The 24,080-nt window shown below is 28.6% G+C and overlaps 2 protein-coding genes across 2 annotated transcripts in view; both read right to left on the reverse strand.

Annotated features, from left to right (window-relative positions):
* The window catches only part of LOC107454537 (uncharacterized), a 10,187-nt gene extending 6,109 nt beyond the window's left edge, over window positions 1–4,078 (reverse strand). The window contains exon 1 of the mRNA XM_016071763.4: window positions 3,301–4,078. Within this exon, the coding sequence (XP_015927249.2) occupies window positions 3,301–3,839 (539 nt within the window). The 5' untranslated portion in view covers window positions 3,840–4,078. The remainder of the gene's footprint in view (window positions 1–3,300) is intronic.
* Window positions 4,079–9,790: 5,712 nt separating this feature from the next.
* On the reverse strand, window positions 9,791–21,151 carry LOC107454535 (putative leucine-rich repeat-containing protein DDB_G0290503). Its single transcript, XM_016071758.4, has 3 exons — window positions 20,511–21,151; window positions 18,376–20,421; window positions 9,791–14,967 (listed from the first exon to the last, which is right to left on the reverse strand). Exons 2-3 carry the CDS (start codon window positions 20,334–20,336, stop codon window positions 14,202–14,204), a joined length of 2,727 nt encoding a protein of 908 aa, XP_015927244.2. The 5' UTR covers window positions 20,337–20,421; window positions 20,511–21,151; the 3' UTR covers window positions 9,791–14,201.
* Between the last annotated feature and the right edge of the window lie 2,929 nt (window positions 21,152–24,080).

Raw genomic sequence — 24,080 nt, forward strand, 5'->3', positions numbered from 1 at the left:
CCCCCCCCCCACATTATGGACACGCGGACGTGATGCGAATATGCTTATCTTGAAAGTAACGCCTACTTCGATGGATGGTCCATATTGAACAGTTGACCTGCTACTTGGGACTACGGCGTAGAGGGATTGCTTGATAAATAAATGTTATTGTTTGATAGCGTAGCACCTTAAAATCTCTGAAAAATTTTCAAACTAAATCATTAGTATTGTAATAATCAGTACAAAAATATTCAAATATACAACTAATTCGGGGGTCAGGGGGAATATATATTAGTCTCATTATCACACTCACATGTAAAACGCTTATTTAAAATAGAAAGTAGGCGTTACGTCTTAATTTCTGAATGCTTCTGAAAATCCCTGAAATTAAAGTTAAAGACACAATTAATATCTTTATGATTATTTTCCAAGTAGCATTGCAGCTAGGCTGCAGCCACAAGGAATTTTGCAAGAGTGTTCTTTTCAAATTTAATGACAATATAGTTTAGTAAATATGATAAAAATTTATTTTTAATAAAGAACGGTAGAATTAATATTTTTTTTAACTTAAAAAGATTTGTTGCTGTTGTTTTATCTTGGCGCTTGAGAACTGAATAGGATGTCTGATGATGAGCCGAATTTAATCAGTAGTTTAGTAGATTGGCCTGGCAGTTGAATAGGTTGTCCTGGCGTTGTGAACGAGTCGTAGTTGTCGTTTCTTAAGTTCTGGAATGGAAGGTTTATGAAAAGAGTCCTTGAAAAATTAGCACTTCGTAACGGCAGTTTGTTCTTTACTCATACATATCGATAACTTATTTTACGAATTTAAAATAGTTTTGATTTTTTTCCCCTTCTACAAATGCTTCGTAGCAGACGATGATATGCAGGCATTGATTTTGTTTCCAACTGGCGTAAAAAGGTGGGGACGGAAAGAAACACAGTAGGGTAATTTCATGATCTAGGCCAGGGGTGGCGAACCTTTATACACCAACGTGCCATTTTGTTCTAAAAAATTATTTAATGATGTCATACACGTGTCGTTAAATAATTTTGACTTCGTGATTATTGAGAAAATAATAATACTAAATACTATCAACTCAAAACTCTTTATTTACATTGAAAAAAAAAACATTTTGCTATGTCTCAGTTATACGCGTAATTCAACTTAAAGTAACATCAGTGTGACTTCTGTTGTTGCAGATTAGATGACAAATAACTTAGATTAGGTTTGCAAGATGTTAGTTTAAGCAGGACTGTTAATTTTTTTAGCTAGTTATTTATTGTTAGCTTGTTTTTTATGGTTATTAATTGTTTTTTAGCGTTAATTGTTAATTTTCTTATTAATTATTGTTTATTATTTTTGTGTGTTTTTTGTGAATTTTAATTTAATTGTTACATATGCTTCATAGTGTAATAACAAATGTGATCGGTGGCGTGCCCAAAATAATGTGTCGAGTGCCATAAATGGCACGCGTGCCATTGGTTCGCCATCCCTGATCTAGGCAGTTTAAAATATTTTATTCAGCATTCTGCTTACTAAGATGTTTTTATATTGGATTATCGAGTAAAAATTTAGTTGAGTGCATTTTATCAAATAAACTATTTTCTATCTTCATTTTTGTTTTAAATTTTATTTATTTATTTTTTTTTACTATTTATTTCATATTTATGAGAATCCCGATTTTAACAAAAATCAAGAGATGTTGTGTTCTAAAGAGATTAACTCATTGTGTATTTAGTTATATCTTGCGTCAAAGAACATTGATTCATTATTATTGTAGAAGCAAGTATTCTCTATTACTAAATTTCAAGCTTTTAAGTCTATATATTAAGCGACGCAATTAATTTTCGCTAAACTCTCTATATTAAAAAATCGTAAGGGCCATAGCCAGCGCAGCTATTTTACGTGTTCAACTCAACGTTACACTTTGTTCGAAATTATACTCAATTAGTTCAAAATTAGTATAAGTAGATAAATGTTTAGTTTACAATGGAATAAAAAAAATAGCAGTGATTGGTACTACTACTTTAACTAATAAAAACTACAGGAAGTTAATAAAAATTATGGTCTAATTTAAAAAATTATGAAATTATTTATAGAAATAATTGAAAACATTTTTACTTCATGCTGCATTTACAGAAACAATAAAATACAATACAAGCCTTGGCGCGAATATCGGAACTTCATTATATTCCGTTAAATAAATAAGTAATCGAACAAATGTTTCCAGCTTCGCACGAAATTAAGCAGTGATTGCATTTTAATTAATAAAAATTACAATATATTGAAAATTAAATCATAATTTTAAAAAATATATAGAAATATTATTTATAGAAATAATAGAAAAAACTTTTGCGTCATGAGGCATTTACCGAAATTATATAATTCGAGCTTTAGCGCGAATATCAAACTTTTTAATATTCCGTTAAATAAATAAGTTTAAGTAATAGAACTAATGTTTCCAATTCTACAAGAAACTAAGAAGTGACTGATATGTGTATATTAATTAATGAAAATAACGTCATTAATTAATAAAAATTCTAATGTAATTAATTATTAATTAATGTTATTAAATTTTTTTTTGAAATAATAGAAAACATTTTTAATTTTTGATGCACTTACCAAACAATAGGTATAATCCAAGCTTTAGCGAAATATCATACTTTCTTATATTCCATTAATTAAGGTAATTTAATAGAAATATTTTCAATTCTTAACGAAACTAAGCAGTGATTGATACTTTATTTAACAAAAAAATACAATATAATTACTAAAAAATTATAGTATAATTTAAAATAAATTATAAAGTTATTTATATATACAACAAAAAACATTTTTACTTTATGATCCATTTATCGAAACAACATAATACAAGCTTTAGCGTGAATACCAAACTTCTTTATCTAATAATTAAAGCGACTGAGAAAACGGAGTAAATTTTTCCAATTCTACAAAAAACTAAGCAGTAAATTAGTATTAAATAATAAAAATTATAGTATAATTTTTTTTAAAAAATTACAACTAAGCAGTGTATTATTATTTTAAGTAATCAAAATTATAGTGAAATTATAAAATTATTTATCTAAATAATACTAAACATTTTTGTTTTATGATGCACTTACCATAATAAATTCAATACAAGCTTTAGCAAAATATCAAACTTCTTTATATTCCATTAATTAAGGCAATTTAATCAACAAAGCAAATAAAAATGTTTACAATTCTACATTAAACTGAGCAGTGACTAATACTACTATTTAAATTAATAAAAATTACAGTATAATTAATAAAAATATAGTATAATTTTACTAAGTACTTACCGAAATAATATAATACAAGCTTTAGCAGAATATGGAACTTTTTTATATACATCCGCATTTCTAGGTATTATTCCCTTTATTATTTGAAATTTCTTTTTTATCTCTTTCACCGAAATCATGAATTCATTAATAACGTGAATATCTTCCTCTTGGCGTAAAATTTTCAAACGGATGCATTCACCGAACAAATTTAAATCCTTGAAACTTTTGGGGGAATTTGTTGCAGTCTCCCTAAGATTAAACTGCTCAGTTTTTTTCTTTTGTTTATAAGAATGCGAGTTTTCTATTTCAATTGGTCTTCGGTCCTGATTATTCACATCTTTTTCTCCATTGTCGACATACAACCACACATCACTTAAAGAAGATTCTTTTGATATAGTTTGAATATCTACTTTCTTTGTTGGAAGTTTGGTAATCACTTTTTGTGCTGGTTCCTCTTCCTCAGAGTCACGATCACTGCTTGAATCCGTTGATTCATCAAAACGAGGAATTCTGCAGGATAATAAAGCCTTCACAATTGGTTTAAAAAGCGAATACATTTTTTTTCCTTTACAATTTGAGTAGTTTCCAACTATATATTATTTCCTTTTATCTGATTAAAAAAAAAAAAATTCTATTTCTCCGTCGGACTTTAAGGCGAATGATTAGTTTCTCATTGTCAGTTGTATAAATATTTAATCACATATTTCACGTAAAAATAGTTAAAAAAGCAGAATAATGATCCTCACATTTTGCGATTCGTGTCAGTAAATAAAGAATATATCTTATCTGATCCCAGAAGAAAACGAGGGATAAAAGTTTCGGTTTAGAAAAATGACGTCCTTGACGATTGCTCATTGCGCAGATGTCTATTTCTTATTATTTATTTTTCGCTATGAAAATCTAAAGCAGCATTTTCCTATCATAAGGTTTGGTGCAAGGGTCATCGGGATTCCAAAAGTTAAGAATTTTTTTAAGCTAGTAATCATTTTCATAACATTTAATTAAATTTATAGCACATTAATAATCCATTATTTATTTAATATATCCATTTTTTTATGAAATTCTTGTGAAGAAATTTCAAAACAATGTTTTCTCATAACAATATGATGAATTAATTATGAAAAAGATATGCATTTATAAAATACTCCATTAGCATTTCATACAGAATAAAAAAAAACCAAATTCAACAGTGAAGAAGTATTTTTCTGATTACCAATTCTTCTTTTTTTGTTTTAATTTTAAAAGATACCGTAGAGAAAAATAAAATATTTGTGGTTCGTCTAATCAAAATGGCTCAGGGTTCGTAAAAAAGAGATCATAACAAACTAACAAAAACAAACTTTTAATTTTAACAAATAACAAGCATATAGATCTTTAAGAACATCTAAAAAAACAAATTTGCATTATGCTTGCGCATTCTATTCGAAAAATATTCATATCAAGAATAAATAGGTTATCCAATTATATCGCCTGCCAAAAGTGATATTAACACCTAAGAAAGAACTAACTTTCCAAAATGGCCGTCAGCGCCATCTATCAACAACATTTTCTACACCATATTTCAGTATATTCGTTTTCAGTTTATGCATGATCTAAAATCAAATAAAAAACTAAACTAGATGGCGCTCCAGACCTCCGAATTCAACTGTTTGATGTAAAACCCAATTTCAAAAATTTTTTGGGGGGTTCAAAATTAGTAGTCGTAAATCCATAGAATTGGGACGGCTGTTCAACGACGGTTATAAAATAAAATAAAATGTGAAGAATAAGAGCCGTGATGACTCAGGGAATAGAGCTTTCGCCTTCCAATGAGGTGAGCCAGGGTTCGAATCCCAGCTTTGGCTGGTAGATACGAATTTCGCATCCGGCTTGCACCGATCACAGTGCTGACGTAAAATATCCTCAGTGGTAGACGGATCATTAGTTAGAGTCCCCTTGCCGTCAGGCTAACCGTGGTAGGTTTTCGTGGTTTTCCTCTCCATGAAACGCAAATGCAGGTTGGTTTCATCAAAATGTCCTCCATGACGGCAAATTTCTCCCAATACTTGATCTGAGAGCTCCCTTGTCTTCTGGATTGGGTTCGAAATTACAAGGCTAAGGAGTTGAACATTAGTAGTCGTAAACCCAAAAAATTGGGTCGGTTGTTCAACGACGGTTATAAAATAAAATATAAAATGCGAAGAATAAAATAGTTACTTTCATTGTTTTATCAGTAATAGTCTTAAAATTAAATTTTTCGTTCGACAGTTAAATTCAAAGGTGTGAAGCGTCATCTGAATATTTTCTTGGTGGTAGGTACTTTACTTACGTCGCACTAGAGCTGCACAATGGGCTATTGGCGACGGTCTGGGAAACATCCCTGAGAATGAGGACATGCCATCACAATTGTGATCCTCTGCAGAGGGGATGGCTCCCCTGCTTTGGTAGCCCGACGACCTTCTCGCTAAGTCGAGCACTTTACAGTAGAACAGTTTAATGAGGAACGATACCGAGCACCCACAAAATAAGGGGGGGGGGCTGCACCTTAATGTTAATTTACCTTATTGCGTATATTTCACTATATCTCGAGCACACGATGATAAAATGCTTTTATCTGAAGATAATTTCATACAAAAAATACTTTTCATATAACTACTCTGATAAATAAGCTATTGATCTCTGGCATGGAGTTTACTTTGCCTGGCGTAGTTTGTTATACTAATTTCAAATCTGAAAACGGTTTTATTTTTTAAGATAGTGACAAAAATTAATTTTCAAGGAGCACAGTTTACTTTTCATAGAATACTGTTCAAATTTTAGTAAAGTTAATAGAATACTGCTTAAATTTTCGTAAAGTTAATAGAATACTGTTTAAATTTTACTAAAGTTAATAGAATACTGCTTAAATTTTAGTAATTTAGTTAATAGAATACTGCTTAAATTTTAGTAAAATTAATAAAATACAGCTTAAATTTTAGTAAAGTTAATAAAATACTGCTTAAATTTTAGTAAAGTTAATAGAATGCTGCTTAAATTTTAGTAAAGTTAATAGGATACTGCTTAAATTTTATTAAAGTTAATAGAATACTGCTTAAATTTTAGTAAAGTTAATAGAATACTGCTTAAAATGGAATTTGCAGGCTTTGGGGTACAACTACACATTTTCGCTTCTATATCTGAATTTCTTTGCAATGAGTGACACTTTATATTAAAACCACAGGAAATAGACCAGAAGGAAAAAAAAGCAAAGAAGAAGAGCATTAGGAAAAAAGCACTACTTCAACAATTATATGAATTAAATTATTCATTTGACTCAGGCAGTTAAACATAAAACCAATAAAATTAAAAATCAATTCGAATGTAAATAGATACTTTTTTTAAGGAAAAAAAAACTGGCTAATTGTAAAGTTTAAATTGAACTTTGCATAAACGTACTTATAATGCATATTCTGATTTTTTTTTTTTTCAGTTGAACATAATACAATTATAAAATATACTTAAAAGTGTTATTATAGATAATGTATCAATTAACAATTGTTTCTCGTGAATTTAATTTTGTGCTAAGTTTAAAATATTGACAAAAATTATGAAATGATTATTTGAATACAATTGGAAAAAAAAATCGTTGATAAAGCATTGTTACTACACAATTAGTGCAATTGTTGAAGTGATGTTTTTTCTTATGGTGCTGTTTACAAAACGGTTTTTAGAGGAAAGGGGATTCTTTTCGGTGCTTTTTTTCTTGAGTTTATTTCCGGTTTCTTTTTTGGTACTTTTTTAAAAACTAATTTTCGTTTTTTTTCTTCTTTTCGATACTCTTTTTTTTCCTTCCGTTTATCTCTTGCTACTGTGTGGACGTTTAAGAAGACACGATGTGTACAAATTGAAAATAAAAATTTAGTCACTTTGAATAACTTTTGATCCTAATGATCAGATTTTCACGTTCTAGAACTCAATCTTAATGTCTCAAGGGGTGACATGATAGGACTCAATCTCGATGTGGTGATCTAAAATATGCTAATTAGTGAATGAAGACGATTTTTTGAGTTACGAAATCAAACAAAACAAAAACAAAAAACGGCACTTTCTCTGAATAAACGAAACTTTTTTTCAACTACGGATTCGAATTTTTGACTCCCAAAATAAAGTGGGTAGCCACATTTTGGGAAATATGGTCCCTATAGTTCGGTCAGGAGAGCGGTTTCACTTTTCGCCATATCTCGAGAACATTTTAAGCAATTAAAAAAAATTTGCACAAAATTGTTAAATTCGATTGTCCAAAGATAATTCTATTCATAAGATGACTTTTAGCAAATATTTATTTATTTTTTATTATTTTATTATATTATTTTCTTATTATAATATTTATTTTTTATTTTATTATTATAATAGTAAAAAAAAAAAAGAAAATTATTGTAGATATTTTTTTAAAAAAAATCATTTTAAACAATTTTACATGGCAAAATAAAATATTCGGGTGAAATCCGTCGAGTAGTTTCTAAGAAATAAAATTTTTAAAAAAAGTATTTTTTTTAAAAAAATTCGATTTCTCAGAAGCTATTCAACCATCAACCGCTCTCTCTCATAATTTGTACTTTGCCATGTAAAATTATGTTTAAAATAATGTAAAAAAAATTGTACCTTACAATTCAAGATTTTTTCTGACTATTATTAAAGAATTTTTTTTTTTTAAATTTCCAATGAGTTGCACAATCGGTCTTGCCGATGAGCAGACCTAGTGCATTCTCCAGAGGTAGTATCCACTCTTTCAGGACCACCACAATGGGTGAGATACCGTAGGTCATGTTAATTTGGACGTCTAGTTTCTGCCACACTAGATGGCAGCACCGAGACTCTATTTGGATGCTAAAGTGCACTAGGAGAAAATAATAAATATTGACTAAAAGTTATATTTTTCATGGAATTATCTGAGGATAAACTAATTATGTAACTGTGTACAAAAATTGTTCAATTCGTCTGAAAAGTTCTCGGAGACATGGCGAAATATATACATTTTATATTAAGGAGCTCAAACTTATTATCACTCTCTGGACCAAAGTATGGAGATCACATTTCCCAAATTGCGGCTACCCCTATATTTTGGGGGTCAGAAATCCGAATCCGTTGGAGAAAAAAAAAAGTCAGGTGTTTATTCAGAGATAGTGCGTTTTTGTGTCTGATTTTGAAACTTAAAATATCGTCAGCTCCAATCAATTACTAATATATTCAAGGCTAAATCTCGAACCATTAAGTGAAAATTGTTGTTGAATGTTGAGAACGTGAAAATCCAATCATTGCAGCAAAAATTATTCAGGGTGTTTCATATTTTATTTAGCACACTTTATATTTGAATTATTTATACGTAATGATGGGTAAAATTTCTTTAAATCTAATTTACTAAACATAAAAACAAATATTTTAGCATACATTTAGCACTAGAGGAACAAGTTGATATCTGTGTTTTAGTTTTAATTTCATTTTTTAGTTGGAATTGTAAAAAATAAAATTAATAATTTTGAATTTAAAAAAGGTTTAGATACATATAATATTTAATTCCATAAAAGTAAATATTTGATATTGTTAACAGATGTGAAAAAAAATTGGCAGAATTGACACTTTTTGCAGAAATAAATTTCTATTTGATCAGCTAATAAGTGTTTAATATGAATGTATTAAATTCTATTTCAACCTGCAAAACATAAATAAATTTTTTAACTAAGACATACTTAAATTTTAAACTGAAAGTCTATCATACTTTCAAAACTATGCATTACAGATAGGATAATACATTTAATTCCTTCCATTATTGTACAATAAATTAAGATGGGCAAGCAACAAATAAAATAAAAAAATATTGCCACACAATTTTGCCTTAAATGACACAAAATATTAATTTTCTAAATTTCGACTTATTCTAATTCATCTAAACTTCGACTTATTCGTAATTTTGTTTACTGGAAAAAATGCAATAATTTTTTTCTAATTCTCTTTAATGCACTCTCATTTGTCAAGCTGTCAATTTTTAAAAAAAAATTTAGCCATAATTGTATATAAAAAAAAGTTAATTACAGATATGCTATGCAAACGAAAAACACTGTTTTTATTAATTATGTCATTAATTGATGAAATATAATTCTTTGTGTTATGTACAGGAATTTTCTCAACTTGTCTTTACATTTGTCTATAAGTGGAGAGAAAAAAAAGTTAAATCCATTCTGTTGTTTAGTTATATGAATGCTGAAAAAAGATCCACAAGTTGTTTTTTTAAATATGTTTTTTTTTTAATTCTTTTATGACAGAACAACCCACAGTAGGCCTTGGTTTGCTAAATAATGCTACTTCAAACTTTGTGTACTCAACTTTGGTGTTACAATTAGTAATTTATATTACAGTTAGATCTTTCGTTAGTTCTTTCTCTAAGTCTTGAGCTCATTGATTTCCTATTTTAATTTTTTCTAAATCCATGTTTTGGTTCATTTGAAAAGAAATTTTGTAAATAATAATAAATAAAGTAATAATAAATAAATAGTTTCCAATTGGTTTACCAACTTTATTTTCAATGCCAACAATATTACATCAATGTTTCAAATTTTAAGATAATCGCTAATGCACATTACAGGAAAATTCTAAATAAGTAAGAAAAAAATTTCTACATTATTAAGTAGCAGAAAAATATACTGAATATAAACAATAGAGCATATCACAGAATAAAACTTTTGTCTTTTTTTACAATTATGTTTATTATACAAAATCAAATTTAAAAAATATTTTTTGTTCAATGATTTAAAATTAAAAACTATTTTATTCAATAAGTTCTATTTCATACATTTGTTCATAAGAAACAAATATTTTCTTTTCTTCCCAACAAAAAGCAACTATTTTAAAATTTGAGAATCCAAATAAAACAATGACACACTTGCATAATTTGGCACACTTTGTTTAAAAAGTTTCAAATTAAGTAAACCAAAATACGTTCATAATTTTTACCCTTAGGTAAACTCCAAATTATAAGGAAAAAAATAGTATTACATTCATAAAAACTAAAACATGGAGTAAAAGAATAAAACATATTTAACTCTGATCAACTTTGCTTCTGGTAATTTTAACTTTTTTTTTTCAATAAACATTTCACATGCACAAAATTTAAGAGAATAATTTTTTAATAAAAGAAATTTTCAAAATATCATTGAATAAAATTTATATTCAACTTTAAAATTTTAGCTGGGAACATAAATTCCAATGAATTTTATCCAGATTCCAGGAACAATCTCAAACAGAGTCAAATAAAAAATTAAAATATAAATGACTAAATACAAATAAAAATTAGGCAAAAAAAAGAAAGAATGTCACCATAAAATGAAAAAACCCTACACATATCTATAAATTTATATGTACCTTTTTCTCAAGCAAATTATTATAACAAATATATAATGGCAAGAAAAATAAAGATTTTTTCTACTTATATAAGATAAAAATTTTTTTAGAACTTCTCAAGTAGAATAATTTTGATGAAAATATTATATTATTCCATTCACTTAAAATGTTTTTATGGGTTTGAATAATTTAAATATCAGATTACTCTTATGAAATATAATAGCAATTCAGATAACCAATAATACACATTATTTATGAGAAAACATTACTGTAACTTTACAAATTGAAAAAAAAAAAAGTAAATAATATGATAAATGACTAAATATTTAATAAATGACTAAACGTTTTATAGATATATAGATATAACTAATGTAGAGACAAAAAAAAATATTAAAATCAGTTAAAGCGAATATATTAGATAAAATTGCAAGTAAAACATGACAAATTAATTTAATTTGATGGATAAAAGTTATAAACTATTTTATTTTCAAGTGAATTTTGAAGATAAAGGGAATATAAACATATTCATCACAAATCAATAGAAAACTACGATAATTTTACGCATTAAAAAAACTTATACTAGCATATAACAATATTTAATATATGACTAAATATTTTTCACACACGTAAAGCATAGTTTACACTCATAACACATAAAATTTGTTGGCCCTGAAAAGGAACTTTTCTTAAAGAGAAGAAACAGGAGGGAGATGTTAAATCTCCAAAATCATACAAAGTATGGCCTACTCATACAACTAACATTCTTTTGAAAGCAAACAGCTTTTCACAAAATAACTTTGCTTCATACTTCATACTCAAGAGAAAAGAATTCTAATCATCCATGCTAATGTTGCAAAAATTAACTTTGCATGAAACATTATTTTGGATGATTTATCAACAAAAATTACATTTTTCTCATTTCTAATGAAATGCTGAAGTTAGTAAAAACAAGTGTTCAAAAGTCTTTATTTTGCTTACACGAACACTATGTTTTCTCTTTAATTAATCTTTAACTGACAATAGTATGTTCATATACATACATTACACAGAAATTGAAAAAAGTACAAAACATGAGTACTAAATCAATTAATAGTAGGCCTGTGATATCCTTAGATTCTACTATAATGAATAATAATAGTAGTTCTGAGATGTCCTTAAATTCTACTATGATGAATTCAAAATATGGAATTGTAGTTAGAATATACTATCATTAATAGTAGTTCAGAAATGTCCTTAAATTCCACTCTATGATGCCCTTAGATGCACAGACTTTCAATATAACAATACAGTTTCACTTCGGTAAACAAATGTATCCATACATGCATTTCTATAGTTACTATAGACATTTACACTATATTCCAAAATGGTAATAAATCATGTATTACCCAGACTCATAAAATTTTTGAACTCACAGCACCTAAAGAAATTACAGTAAACTGTGAATTACAGTAAACTTCTATTAATTACAGTAAACTGTGAATTCAAAAAATACACTTCTTTGCACCAAACAGTCTACAGAAATTTAAGGAATGCTAAATGTATGTTACATGCAATCATCTCAAAGTATTAACTTACTACTTTGGCTAAAGAGTCCATAAGAAGTAAATACAACCACTCAAGAAATTTGAGTGAAAAAAAATCCCACCCCTAATCTTGAAAAGGTAGCAACAGTAAATATTGAAGCCTTACCTCCCAAGATCCCACCCAAAAAAAGTAATGCAGTAAACAAAAAGGGTAAAAATATTCTGATTCTAGAGCACATCTCTTTCGTTACTGCATTACTTGGAAAAAATTCAATTTGTGAACATCTTTACACACCAATTTGTGCACATTTTGAACATTTTACATAGGAAAGTTCATTTCACCAACGCAAAATGGTACTATACTCAGTCTTTAATGTATAGTGCAAATAAATTGCACACATTAAAGTTTCATATAAAAACAAATGTAAAAAAGTACAATAAGTGATATAAATTGTGAACTAGAAGAATAATTGAAAAGTAGGTCAAGATCAAAATATTGCAGAATTTAAAAGGGAACACTCAGCAAAGTTAATGAGAAATGTTGTCAAATAATTTTTGGGCAAGTTTTATAATTATTTCTTTATTGCTAGGCATTTCAGAATTTCATAAAATTTGTTGATTTGTATAATATATTTATTGAAAAAATGTGTCTCTATGGTTACGGAGCAATAAATTCAACTGATGAAAATTTTTCGAGAAACATCACCTCGAAACATCACTAAGTGTTCCCTTTTAAGTCACCCAAAAGATAAAATCAAAATATTTTTATGAATGTTAAGCAAGATTTTTGATTTACATTTTAAAGTATACCTTATAAAATAAAGTTTACAAACAAGTTGGACAATAACTTTAGGTCCATAAAAGAAAATATTAAAATGAATTGAAAAACACATTTTTTTTTTTTTTATCATTATAAAATATAAAAATTGCATAGGGTATAGATTAAAAAATTTGTATGAAAAATTTTGCAACTGTCCCCTCACCATTTCATGCATTATTCTTGAAATTTCGGAAGAATATGAAATTTAGCTTTTAAAGAATACTATATTATTGAGAAGTTACAGTTGATAGAAGTAGAGCTAAGAGTCTGTAGTCTAATCTATAGTAGATTAAGTCTACAGAAAAAAAGTAAGATTATGTAAAATTAATTTTTCCCATATTAAAAGAATAAAGGAGGGAGAAAATGAATCAAAGATATATTTTAATACTAATTAAACAGACATTATAGTTAGAAGTTTTGTTAAACTTTTTTTTCTTCATTTTATGCTACATTAAAGCACAGAACTCATTTAAAATTCAGCTAATTAATATATCATATGATATAAAGTTGTTAAAGAATACAATTATAAAAAACTTACAAAAAAATTTTTGAAAATAAATTTTTTAATATCTAATTCTGGAACAGCAAGAAAAAAAAAATTTTTTTTTTTTTAATTAAACATTTTTCTTTCTTTGACCATATATAATTATTCCATGCTATAACAAGTTTTTAAAAAAAAAATATGTCTTTCAGCCCATTTTTGGCAACATATAGTATCAATCTTATTTTTAGTTGCTAATGCTAAATAGATAATAGACAAAAAAATAATAGATAAAAGACTGATTTATTTTCAAATATGTAATATTATTAAAAATCAATTAAAAGCACCTTTTTTTATTTTTAGACAAAAATTAAATGTGTAAGATTTTAGTTAACCTTAGAAAAAGAAACGTATCAATATATTTAGAGTTTTCTGAGATTTTTAAGGTAATTAAGAAATATCAGCATTAGCAGCAAGAAATAAGATTGGGGAAATCCAATGAAATTTTATGATATTTTGTTATTTCCTGTGTGGCAGGGTGACACTTGTATTTTTTTTTTTTTTTTTTTTTTNTTTTTTTTTTTTTTTTTACAATTACTGTGAAATAACAAAACATAAAAATCAAATCAAAATATTTTAAAGAGCAAATAAAAATAATCACTTCATTAAAAAAAATTGTTGAAACTACAAACAAATGGAATGAATCGTAAATACATGGATTCACTTCTAGGAGAATTCTTGCTTAGAAGCTCACAGTATAAAAAAGTTTTTCAATAAAAATCAAACACGGCGAAACATTCGAAGATAATTCTGTTGTGAAATGACAACCATTTGAATTCTGCACACATTTAAAGTTTGCAACTCCACTACAAATACGAGGTTGAATATCCTCGATCATGACAGAAACTTCAACTCTTTCTGACGGCTGAACCAATACATCCTTACCAAAATTAAGGATAATCAAAGATCTTAAGCGTTTTTCCTTTTCATCGGAAACAATCATTTGATTCCCTTTCGAAACTTTATACTCGATATTCACACTTTCTGCAGAATGCACATCAAACTTAATTTGAACCCCCGTCAAAATATAAGTCCCTGTCACGGCCTGAAACACAAGAACATTTCTAATATCTTTTTTAAAGGCTGCTGAAAAGTCATGGTTCACGGGATTCAATGGTATGCAGAATTCAGATGGTTCAATAAGAAGTTTGGAAGAAACAATGCAGGAAGATGATATGTACTGAAATTCCATAGACAAAGGAGTAATGCACATATACTGGTACAATGATAACCCTTCAACTTTAGTTACATTGTTCAAATGATACATTACCTTTAAGTAACATGCATTGTGAATGATCTCTTCCACATTCTGAAGAGTTGGGGGGTTTTCTGCAAAATATTGCTCAGACATTTTCTTCAACCGTTTCAAGTTGTATTTAAGGCTAAGAGCCATAATTTCCAGAGCTACTTTCCAGCTTGATATTTTTTGATATGAAGAGAAAAGATATCTGAAATAAAATATTAAGTAGTATGTTTTAATTATTATGTATTTTCTTAATAAATATATCAGGTAGAATGATAAAAAAGTTGAAAGGTACCACAGTATGCATAGGCAGGGGTCTGTCCAGACATTTTGTGAAAGGTTCGTTTTTGTAAAATTGTGAAAAAATGAACTTGTAATTTGTGAATATAAAATAAACGTTAAGTCACATTACTTCAACCAGGGTCCGGCTTTTGTGAATTTGTGCAAATAGGGTCCTGTTATTGCAAAAAACTTTTTCAATGAGTTTTTAAATTGTAAAGACATAAGATTATGCTCAACACTGTAAAATTATAATTAAAGAAAAATTAAATTTTAAAAAATAAACGGCAATTGCTGCTACTAAATTAGAGATGCAACACACAAATATTTGGTATTTAGCCTATACTGCTGCAGCAGAATATTCATTTCGGACAAATAAAGGAAGAAGTGTCAGCCGAAAACAAAACTTCGTTCGTTTACATCTGTCTTTCTCTCCCCCCCCTTCCTGGGAAGGGTGTATTCGATTAACAAAACAATAATGAAGATAAACAAATTTGTGAAGGGTCCCATTAAAAGATAAATTATTTTGTGAAGGGTCCATCTTTAAGCTAAAATATTTTGCGAAGGGTCCACTTTAATGGAAAGATATTTTGTGAAGGATCTGTTAACAGACCCAAATTTCTTTTAAACAGACCCCTGATAGGGGTAAATATATATTAAGGCAATTTTTTTTTAATGTGTTCTATGGAACCTATATTAATCAAATTTTTAAAGTTAGGGTCAAAAGTATTTATAAAATTTGTATTTTAAAAATACTTGCAACCTCATATTTTAAATTTGGTAAATAGGTTTAATTAAACCCCCTTCAAGAAATAAAATGAAACAATACACATTCAAAAAATATTAATTAAGTAACTAATAGTGAAATTACATTCATATTACTCTCCATAGGCTTGCATGGCAAAACTAAAATCTCTTTTCCATCTGAAGAGGAGTGTTAATACTAATTCTATGGAAGATTTCTTCCGCATATATGTTTAGAAAATTGTCATGCAATTATTTATTTTTGATTTGTATATGCAATTATTTATTTTCTATTTGTATGATCAAACTCTTACAATGTGTTGTTAAATTATTTTGATAGCATAATTTAAATATTTTTTATTTAAACTTTAAAAAAAAGTACTTTCTATAAAAAGAAAGGATTTTAAATGCTAAAACAATAACCAAATACATTACTTAAAAAAATTCAAATTTTTTATGCCAGTTATTAGCAATACTCTGATAAAGTGAGAAACATGATAGATGTTATCACTCCACCAAGAGAAATAAAAGTAGCTTAAATGTTTAATAAACTATTGTCTCTCTACAATAGTTTTTATTAAACATTTTTTAATTGATTTGAAATGCTTAGCAAAATTTTTATCCCTATTTAAATTAAAAATGCGTTTATACACCCCCAAAAAAAGAAACTAATAAAAAATTACCAGTTGAGAATGATCCTGACTAAGTAAATATTTATACAGTATAGTCAAAGTTGAGGAATGCTAAAAAAATTTCCAGATTACAAGTTCAGAATTAAATATGTTCTAAAATGTAAAAAAAATAAATAAATAAAATAAAAAAGATATTCTAAAAAGTAGGGTCATAAAACATCAGAATGAGTACTAATTAATATGTTTGCATAATAGTTGATAATAAGTCTAAATACAGTAATGATAATTTTATACTTTTTTAAAAGCAACACAAAAATAATTGTGCATTAAATAGGAAGGAATTGGTTTACGATGAATTTGCATTAATAGAGTTTATTAAAAAACTACCATCGGGGCATGTCGACATCATTTGCAAAATTCCTCATCAATCCATTTTTCTATTCGAAAAATAGCAACCAAATCATCACCTTTCATGATTTTGGAGCATTTCGTGAAACATTTTTATATGTGGGCAACATATTTTATTGGGAAGTAAAGATCAGTGGTGGTATGCAGTGATTTTTCTGAAAAAAATAGATTTTTTATTTCATAAAGTGTTTAACATAACAAGGTTTTGAGACGAAACTTGTCAACATAAAAATTCAAATTAACATTAAGAAGCTATTTAATGCCAAAGGGAAAAGTTTTTTTTTTTTTTGACATAACAAGGGTTTTGAGATATCAAGAGTATACTGTAATAGTAATCAGAATCAAACCTATAAACACAAATAATTTTACTAATATGTAATTATTATCTAAACAGTGCGTTAATTTTTTTTTAATGGCATATAAATAAAGACACAATGTTTTAAAGAGATACAACAGCTTCTTTTTACAAAAGGTGCATTTATAGTGCAGGCAGGTTGGGTCACTTTTCAAAAATCACTTAGGGTGCGCACTGCTATTTGTTCCTAGTCAGCAAAGTATGCATTCCAAATTTACAGTCTTGATCTACAAGTCGAAAATCAATAATATACTTTTTTTAAGCAATTGAATACCTGTATGTGATACCTGCATGGCATTTGTCAATTCAGAAGCCAATCAGGTTCGCCACACCTGTGTGAGGACAGGTATCCAATTATATCTGATTTAAATCATATGGTTAGGAATAATCACTGCACTTCTTCTCTAGTTGCAAGTACCCGATTGTCACGATTAAAAAAAATAATTGCATTACTCATGTGTATTACACTATCAGATAATACAAATGCGCCACAGTAAATATGATAAATTTCAGATAAGATATTGTTGTATTATCTAGGCATAAAGGTGTAAGTGGATGAAGGAAGCATGTAATATTTTCAAAAAAAAAAAGGACACTGATTTTATTTTTGAAAAAAAGTGCATAAAAAGCTTAAAGCTTGATTCAAGAAACTTTTCACGCTGTATATCGTGATGGATTCACACATTTGTTGATTTAAAAATTTTTCACAGCCAAATTACAAATATTGAATAAATGGTAAAATTTCTCTAGAAAAAATTATTCTGAAAAACTATTAAGTAAAAAAAGTGGCAAAGGTTAATAAAAAATATTTTTAACACTTTTAATCAAGAACTACTAAAAAATATTCAATTCCTTATCATTTATTAAAAGAAGAAACTTATAAATTCAAAGCAAGATTTTATTATCAAGGAGGTATGATATTGTACCGTTTATAAAAAATACTGGTATAACTGTCAAAATAAGGCACATTTAAATACTATAAAAAAATTGTGCTACACACCTTATTTGATTGTGCCTTCATGTTTGATCAAGGTAATTTTTACAGTTAAATCACACAAATTAAAAAATTTCAATTGAATAATTTAACAAAAATTATTAGTCAATAATAAAAAAAACATGTTTTTAATTATTCATCAAGAACTATTTTTTTAAATTGATTGCATGTTTAAAAGAAGAAAATAAAGCTTCAACTTACCGCAAAAGAATCACGATTGCTTCGCAGCTATATGGAATTTCTTCACTTTTGGAATTCTGTGGAATCAACTTCATTAATTCTGGTCTTCGGGATTTTACATGCTCCAACATTCTTTTCTCTACAGTTAAATCGGAGGTCAAATCTTGACCAGTCACCTGCAAACAAAACAGAGCATCTTTTTCAGAGCAAATCTGGTCTGCCGATTGAACACTCGAAGATTTACGAATATTTTTCTTCTTTTCGATGTCTTTAGTAGTAGACTTGTTTACTGCTGCAAGACCACTTTTGCTTCCATGTCTATCTTTGCTAGCACAATTCTTTATTGGAGAAACATCTTTGTTTTTAACTTGATTTTCTCTTTCAACATTCTCATTAGTTTCAGAAATATCTTTATTGCTTTGACTTTCCTTATTTAAGCAATTCTTAATAGTTGCAGAATCATTTTTGTTATCACATCTATCCTCACTTGCAGAAGTATACACAGACGAGATATTTTTTATCTTGTTTCTCTCTTCTCTTCCAGAATCCTTGACAGCTTTAGGAGTGTTCTTGTTGTCCTCTTTATCTTCCTTCAAATTGCTCCGAATAGTTGTGGTATTTTTATTTCCATCTTCACCACTTTCAGAATCAGAATTTCTTTGTCTCCAAGTTTGTTTCCTCTGTTTAAACCAGTCATCTAAGGAAGGGCTCTTAATTTTCTCATATCCATTAGAAGGGCTCTTAATTTTCTCATGTCCAAAAGAGGGGCTCTTAATTTTCTCATATCTATTAGAAGGGCTCTTAATTTTCTCATATCCAAAAGACGGGCTCTTAACGGTCTCATTCGAATCTTTTTCCATTGAAGAAGATTGTCGATTGTTATTCTGGAACTGAGCATGAGAATTTTTCTCTGTTCTCCAGCTATTTTGCCAACGAATTTCTGCAGCATTGTTATCTTCTTTCTTTGACAAATCCTGACTGGGAGCTTGATAGTTTTCTTGCTCAGTTTTCCTGTCGAAAACATTTTTTTCACTGTTGTTCACAGGCATGTTCAAAAGAGATTTAATTTCCGATGACATACGCTGGATATTGTCAAAACCAGTGTTTTCCTTTAGTACTGACTGTGGCTTACGAGAATTTTCTTCAATTTTTACAGTTTGTGGACCACTACGTTTAAAAGATTGAATTTCATTCATTTGTGGCTTATTAATCATATCTTTATGATCATTCAAAGAATTGAATAAATTAGAGACATTGCTTGGATGTGGATCAAAGGAATTGATGTCACTGATACATGGCCGTTTTCTAGGTACATTCTTTTCTGGAGTTGTGATTTTATTTTTTGATCTAACAACATCCATGTATTCAATTTCTTCGTCAGTCTTCATTTCAACATCCTGATTATAATCATTGTGGTCTTGGAAAGAAACTCTTTTAGTTTTCTTTAATATATTTATTTCACTCTCATTTTTCTCAGTAATAAGTTCATTCACTCGATTAAATCTAAGTGATTGATGCTCAACAGGCTGAGAAGAATGTTTTACCCAACGACCATTTACAAAACTTATTTTTTCGCAAACTGGGGATTTAGGAGAATGTTTGTTCTCCCAAACAAAATTTCTATTGGTTGCAGTTTTAGCATATACAGGATTTGTCTCACGCATTTCAGAATCGGTATTAATTTTATTTGAGGGGTATTGCTCGTCAGTGATATTTCCCCAAATTGCTTCATCGCCAACTTCATAAAAGCTAATTCTTCCGAAAGAATGAGCGTCGTTGCATTTGGAATTCTCACTGTGGACATTTCTAGTAGAGCGTCGATTACTTTGAATATCGTCAGCAGTCTCATTTTTTAAATCCCAAATAGATTCAGGACGTGGCTTTATTTTCGGAGTCTCACTCCGCTTTTTAAAATTCGAAAATGCAGCGAGATAAGCATCGTTCATGCACGATTCATTCTGTAAGATTTTATTAGTATACATGATTGTAGGAGTAAAACCTAATTAAAAGTTCTGAAATCGTTCACATTGCGATCATTTTAAAGTTCAGTAGAAAAATTCAAAGTTCCTAGTTTTAAAAAAAAAATAAACATGATAAATAATTATGTTGAACTTTAAACAATAAATAAATATATCAAGTAATGAACCTAAACATACCATTTCCAGCTTACACGATCAACCACTCTCCACTAATAAATTTCGTACTGCGGAGCGGATGAAAGAAAATAAACAGATAGCAGACGGCATCACGTTATTAAAGTTTCTGTTTGTGTCGAGAGGCGATTGGTTGATATCGATATTACGTCACTGAGCAGCCTTCATCAGAATGGGAACTCAAACTATTCCACAGACGGGGATTCTCCCTGTATTTCGATTTTTATAGTCACGCAGCGCAAATAAAAAATATTAATTTTATACTAGATAAATGTAATGAAGCAGTGATGATTTATAAATAAAGTGGTTTAAAAAATAAACGTTAGAATACTCTCTGTTTGTGATTAACGTTTCACATTTTTTAGCAGAAAGCGTTCCAAACGTTTTTTAACAGCGCCCATCCTGCTTATCTATAAAAATTGTTCCCAATTCTAGCTATTTGTTTGGCTTAGATAAAGGAAACACAAATACTTCGCAAAATTTACATTAACTACATAAAAGTTTATTGATAACTTGTTCCTGTAATTATCGAGATTTTTTCATAAATAATAAAAAACTTATAATTTACATACCGTATTAAATTTTTATATGGGAGATGTTCCTAAATGCCAAGGGTGAATGGCGCGAAAATTAACAGTGGGGAATATTTTAAATCATATTTGTAAATTAAATTCAGATCGTTGTATATAATTATCAGTATTGAAGAATTAGTATTTAGAAATAAAATTATAATCACCTAATTTAGGAATCATTAATATTTAGATAAAAAATAAAAGTTTGCTCTTTATTTAACAAAAGGTATTAAGAAACCTGTTTGATTGTCTGGAATTTTCCTTGGAGGACACTCTCTTAAGACCAATTTTCGTGAGTGAATGCACAGAGGGTTTGTATAGCTGAGACTATATATAGTATTAGAAACACCAAATTGATGATTACCTTCAGCAAAATTATTCTAATAATCAATTTGAAGCATTTTAAACAATACACATTGTGAAATTCGAATTACGGAAATTTTAAATATGCTTGAATTTTTGATCCCTAGTTTAATCTTTCAAAAAAACACGGATACTCGTACTGACTGAAAGCCTTCATCCCTTTAAAAGGTTAGCGATTTTTATTATTCAGTATGAATGAAATGGAATTATTTTAATCGTCGTTAATTATATTCCTTTCTTTATGCGAGAACTAAATTAATGTCTACACAGCTTTGTAATAACGAAGATTTATATTTTTAACAAGATATTTTCACCATGGCGGTTTTTATTATTATTTTTCTTCTATCTATTACTGAGTTCTTGCCTAAATGAGGTCAAAACTATCCCTTTTTTACAGCAAAAATACACAAATATTTTAGTATCTACAAGTGGAATGTACCCTCAGCAAGGCAAAAATTGTGATTTCAACTTCAATCATGTTAAGAAAAAAAAATTTCTTTCAAAATTGCTAATTTAGAACCTATGCATTAGATTACGTGTGAATCTGAAGTTTTTTTTTTTTCGGTTGGATTAACGATTTTTAAAAAAATATCCACCAAATTAACTTTTTTTTTTGGTAACAATAACGTTAAGCTAGGCTCGTTCTATTACAAGAAAAATTTTGCAATAGCGGTTTAAAAAAATTCTTATTCTCGAAATAGCTTCATAAAAAAAAATAAAGATTTTGGGGTGAAAAATCTCAATAAATGTTATTTCCTGAAACAAAATTTAATCAACTATCACCATTTAGGTCTAGATTTCGTTAAGGCTTTTTTTTTAATAAATTTCATGTTCCAGTAATTTGACAATTTCATAATTTTTCATATTAGTCACAGTCAACAAGACTAGTTATAGAGAAAGCATATTCTTCTAATATTAAAGCTGAATGGCTTTTTACTAGATACTCACATTTCATTATTGAACATATACACCAGCATTTTTTGGTGTTAAAGATCAAAAACTTTCGTACTACTTGCACTTCCCTTAACCCTTTCGTGCCGACTGTCACATATATGTGCCAGCAAGAAACGCGCTCACTTCCGGGCCGACACACCCGCGTGTCAGAGTTTTCTCGTTCACCCCCGACCGTCACTTATTTGTGCCAGCGTTTCGGAACGTTTTAAAAAATGAAATTTCTTCCAAAAGATGGCATTGTATGTCCATATGGTTTCAGATACATGTAAATCTGACCTTCTACTCAAGATGAAAGTACATTCACGTGGTTTTTAGGGGAAGGAGTGGAGGGGGGGGGAATGTTTTATGAGGGCTCTTTAAATTAGCACGTGATATTTATTTACAGTAAGTAAGGGAGTTTTTTTTTTTCCTCTCGCTACTTTCGATTTTCGGATTAGTTTTTAGTGGATAATTAGATCTTGTAGGCCTGAATTTTTTTTCTTTTTACAGTTAGAATGTCGAAAAATTTTAACTGAGCTGGAAGTAGAGGAAATTATGCAAAACATTTAAACTTATTAATATTTATATTACATTTAAACAAGAAATAACTTAAGTAAATAAAGTATCCATAGAAATATATATAAAGCATATGTCACTTAAATACTCTACAGAACAATATTAAACAACGCGCTGATATTTCGGTAATTTCATGGAATTAGGCTTAACATCGAAAAACCCTCCGGCCCTGGGGAGACACACGCTAGAGAGACTGCCGGCCTCAGCGGTAAGCGCGCTTTGCGTCGCGAAAGGGTTAACGCTGTTTTTCGAAGCCATAGTTCACTTGAAGCAATGCAATGATTTTAAACTAAATATCTTGCCATGAAGAATTATTTGAGCTTTAAAACAGACAAATAGCTCAAATATATTCAAAAATTTTCTCTTTCACCTAGATGAAAAAAAATCACTGCTTTTTTAGTTTTTTTTTTGCAAATTTTTATAGCCCCAGTACTGCAGCAGTGGAATAAGTTGTTAAATATTAAAAAATTTGACTACAAATGTTTCTTTATTTTCACTGTGGTTTTCATCCATATCGTTTTGTGCTTGATCTAACAGTTGCTAACTTAGTTATAAAATAGCACTTTCGCAAAAAGCGTAATTTCATATTACGACGTAGCCTTTGAAAAACAGCCTCAATGATTAAGTCTTACTATTCTAAGATCATCCATCAAGCCACAAAATTCTGCGAACCATTAATATGAATATTCCTGCATCTTACAGTCTTTAAAGATGACATTCATCAAATCTTTTCAACTTTGTGAACTACTTCTATTACTGTCCCCCCCCAAATATATACACAGTGTGGGAAAAATACCTGTTAAAAAAAAAAAAGAACTCTTCGAGCCAGTCAAAATCTGCCCTACAGGTTAAATCCTCATTAAGATAATTTAACCTCAAAAGCCATAGCCACTGAGCTTTATTTAACAGATGAGAAGAGTTCTTTAGTTGAACAGTATATAAATGACGCACCTAGAACTCTTCTGAATTCAATTGTAGCACAATTTGCTTAACTAAATAAAATACCTCTTTTGTGGCCCTCTTTGTACAATAATACTTCGCATTATAGTCATAGCATGTTGAGAACCACCAGCATCATTAGTTACTTAAAAAAAGAACTTAAACTAAAAAATTGATTGCAAGACAGAAA

The sequence above is a fragment of the Parasteatoda tepidariorum genome, chromosome 9 (genome assembly GCF_043381705.1).
Source record: "Parasteatoda tepidariorum isolate YZ-2023 chromosome 9, CAS_Ptep_4.0, whole genome shotgun sequence".
Classification (NCBI taxonomy): domain Eukaryota; kingdom Metazoa; phylum Arthropoda; class Arachnida; order Araneae; family Theridiidae; genus Parasteatoda; species Parasteatoda tepidariorum.

Bases quoted from the DNA above. Each gene is read 5' to 3' on its own strand.
- LOC107454535 (XM_016071758.4), bottom strand. From the start codon at position 20,336: ATGTATACTAATAAAATCTTACAGAATGAATCGTGCATGAACGATGCT. The intron at 14,968-18,375 runs GTAAGTTGAAGC...ATTTTATTTCAG, and splicing joins GCAATCGTGATTCTTTTGCG to ATATCTTTTCTCTTCATATC.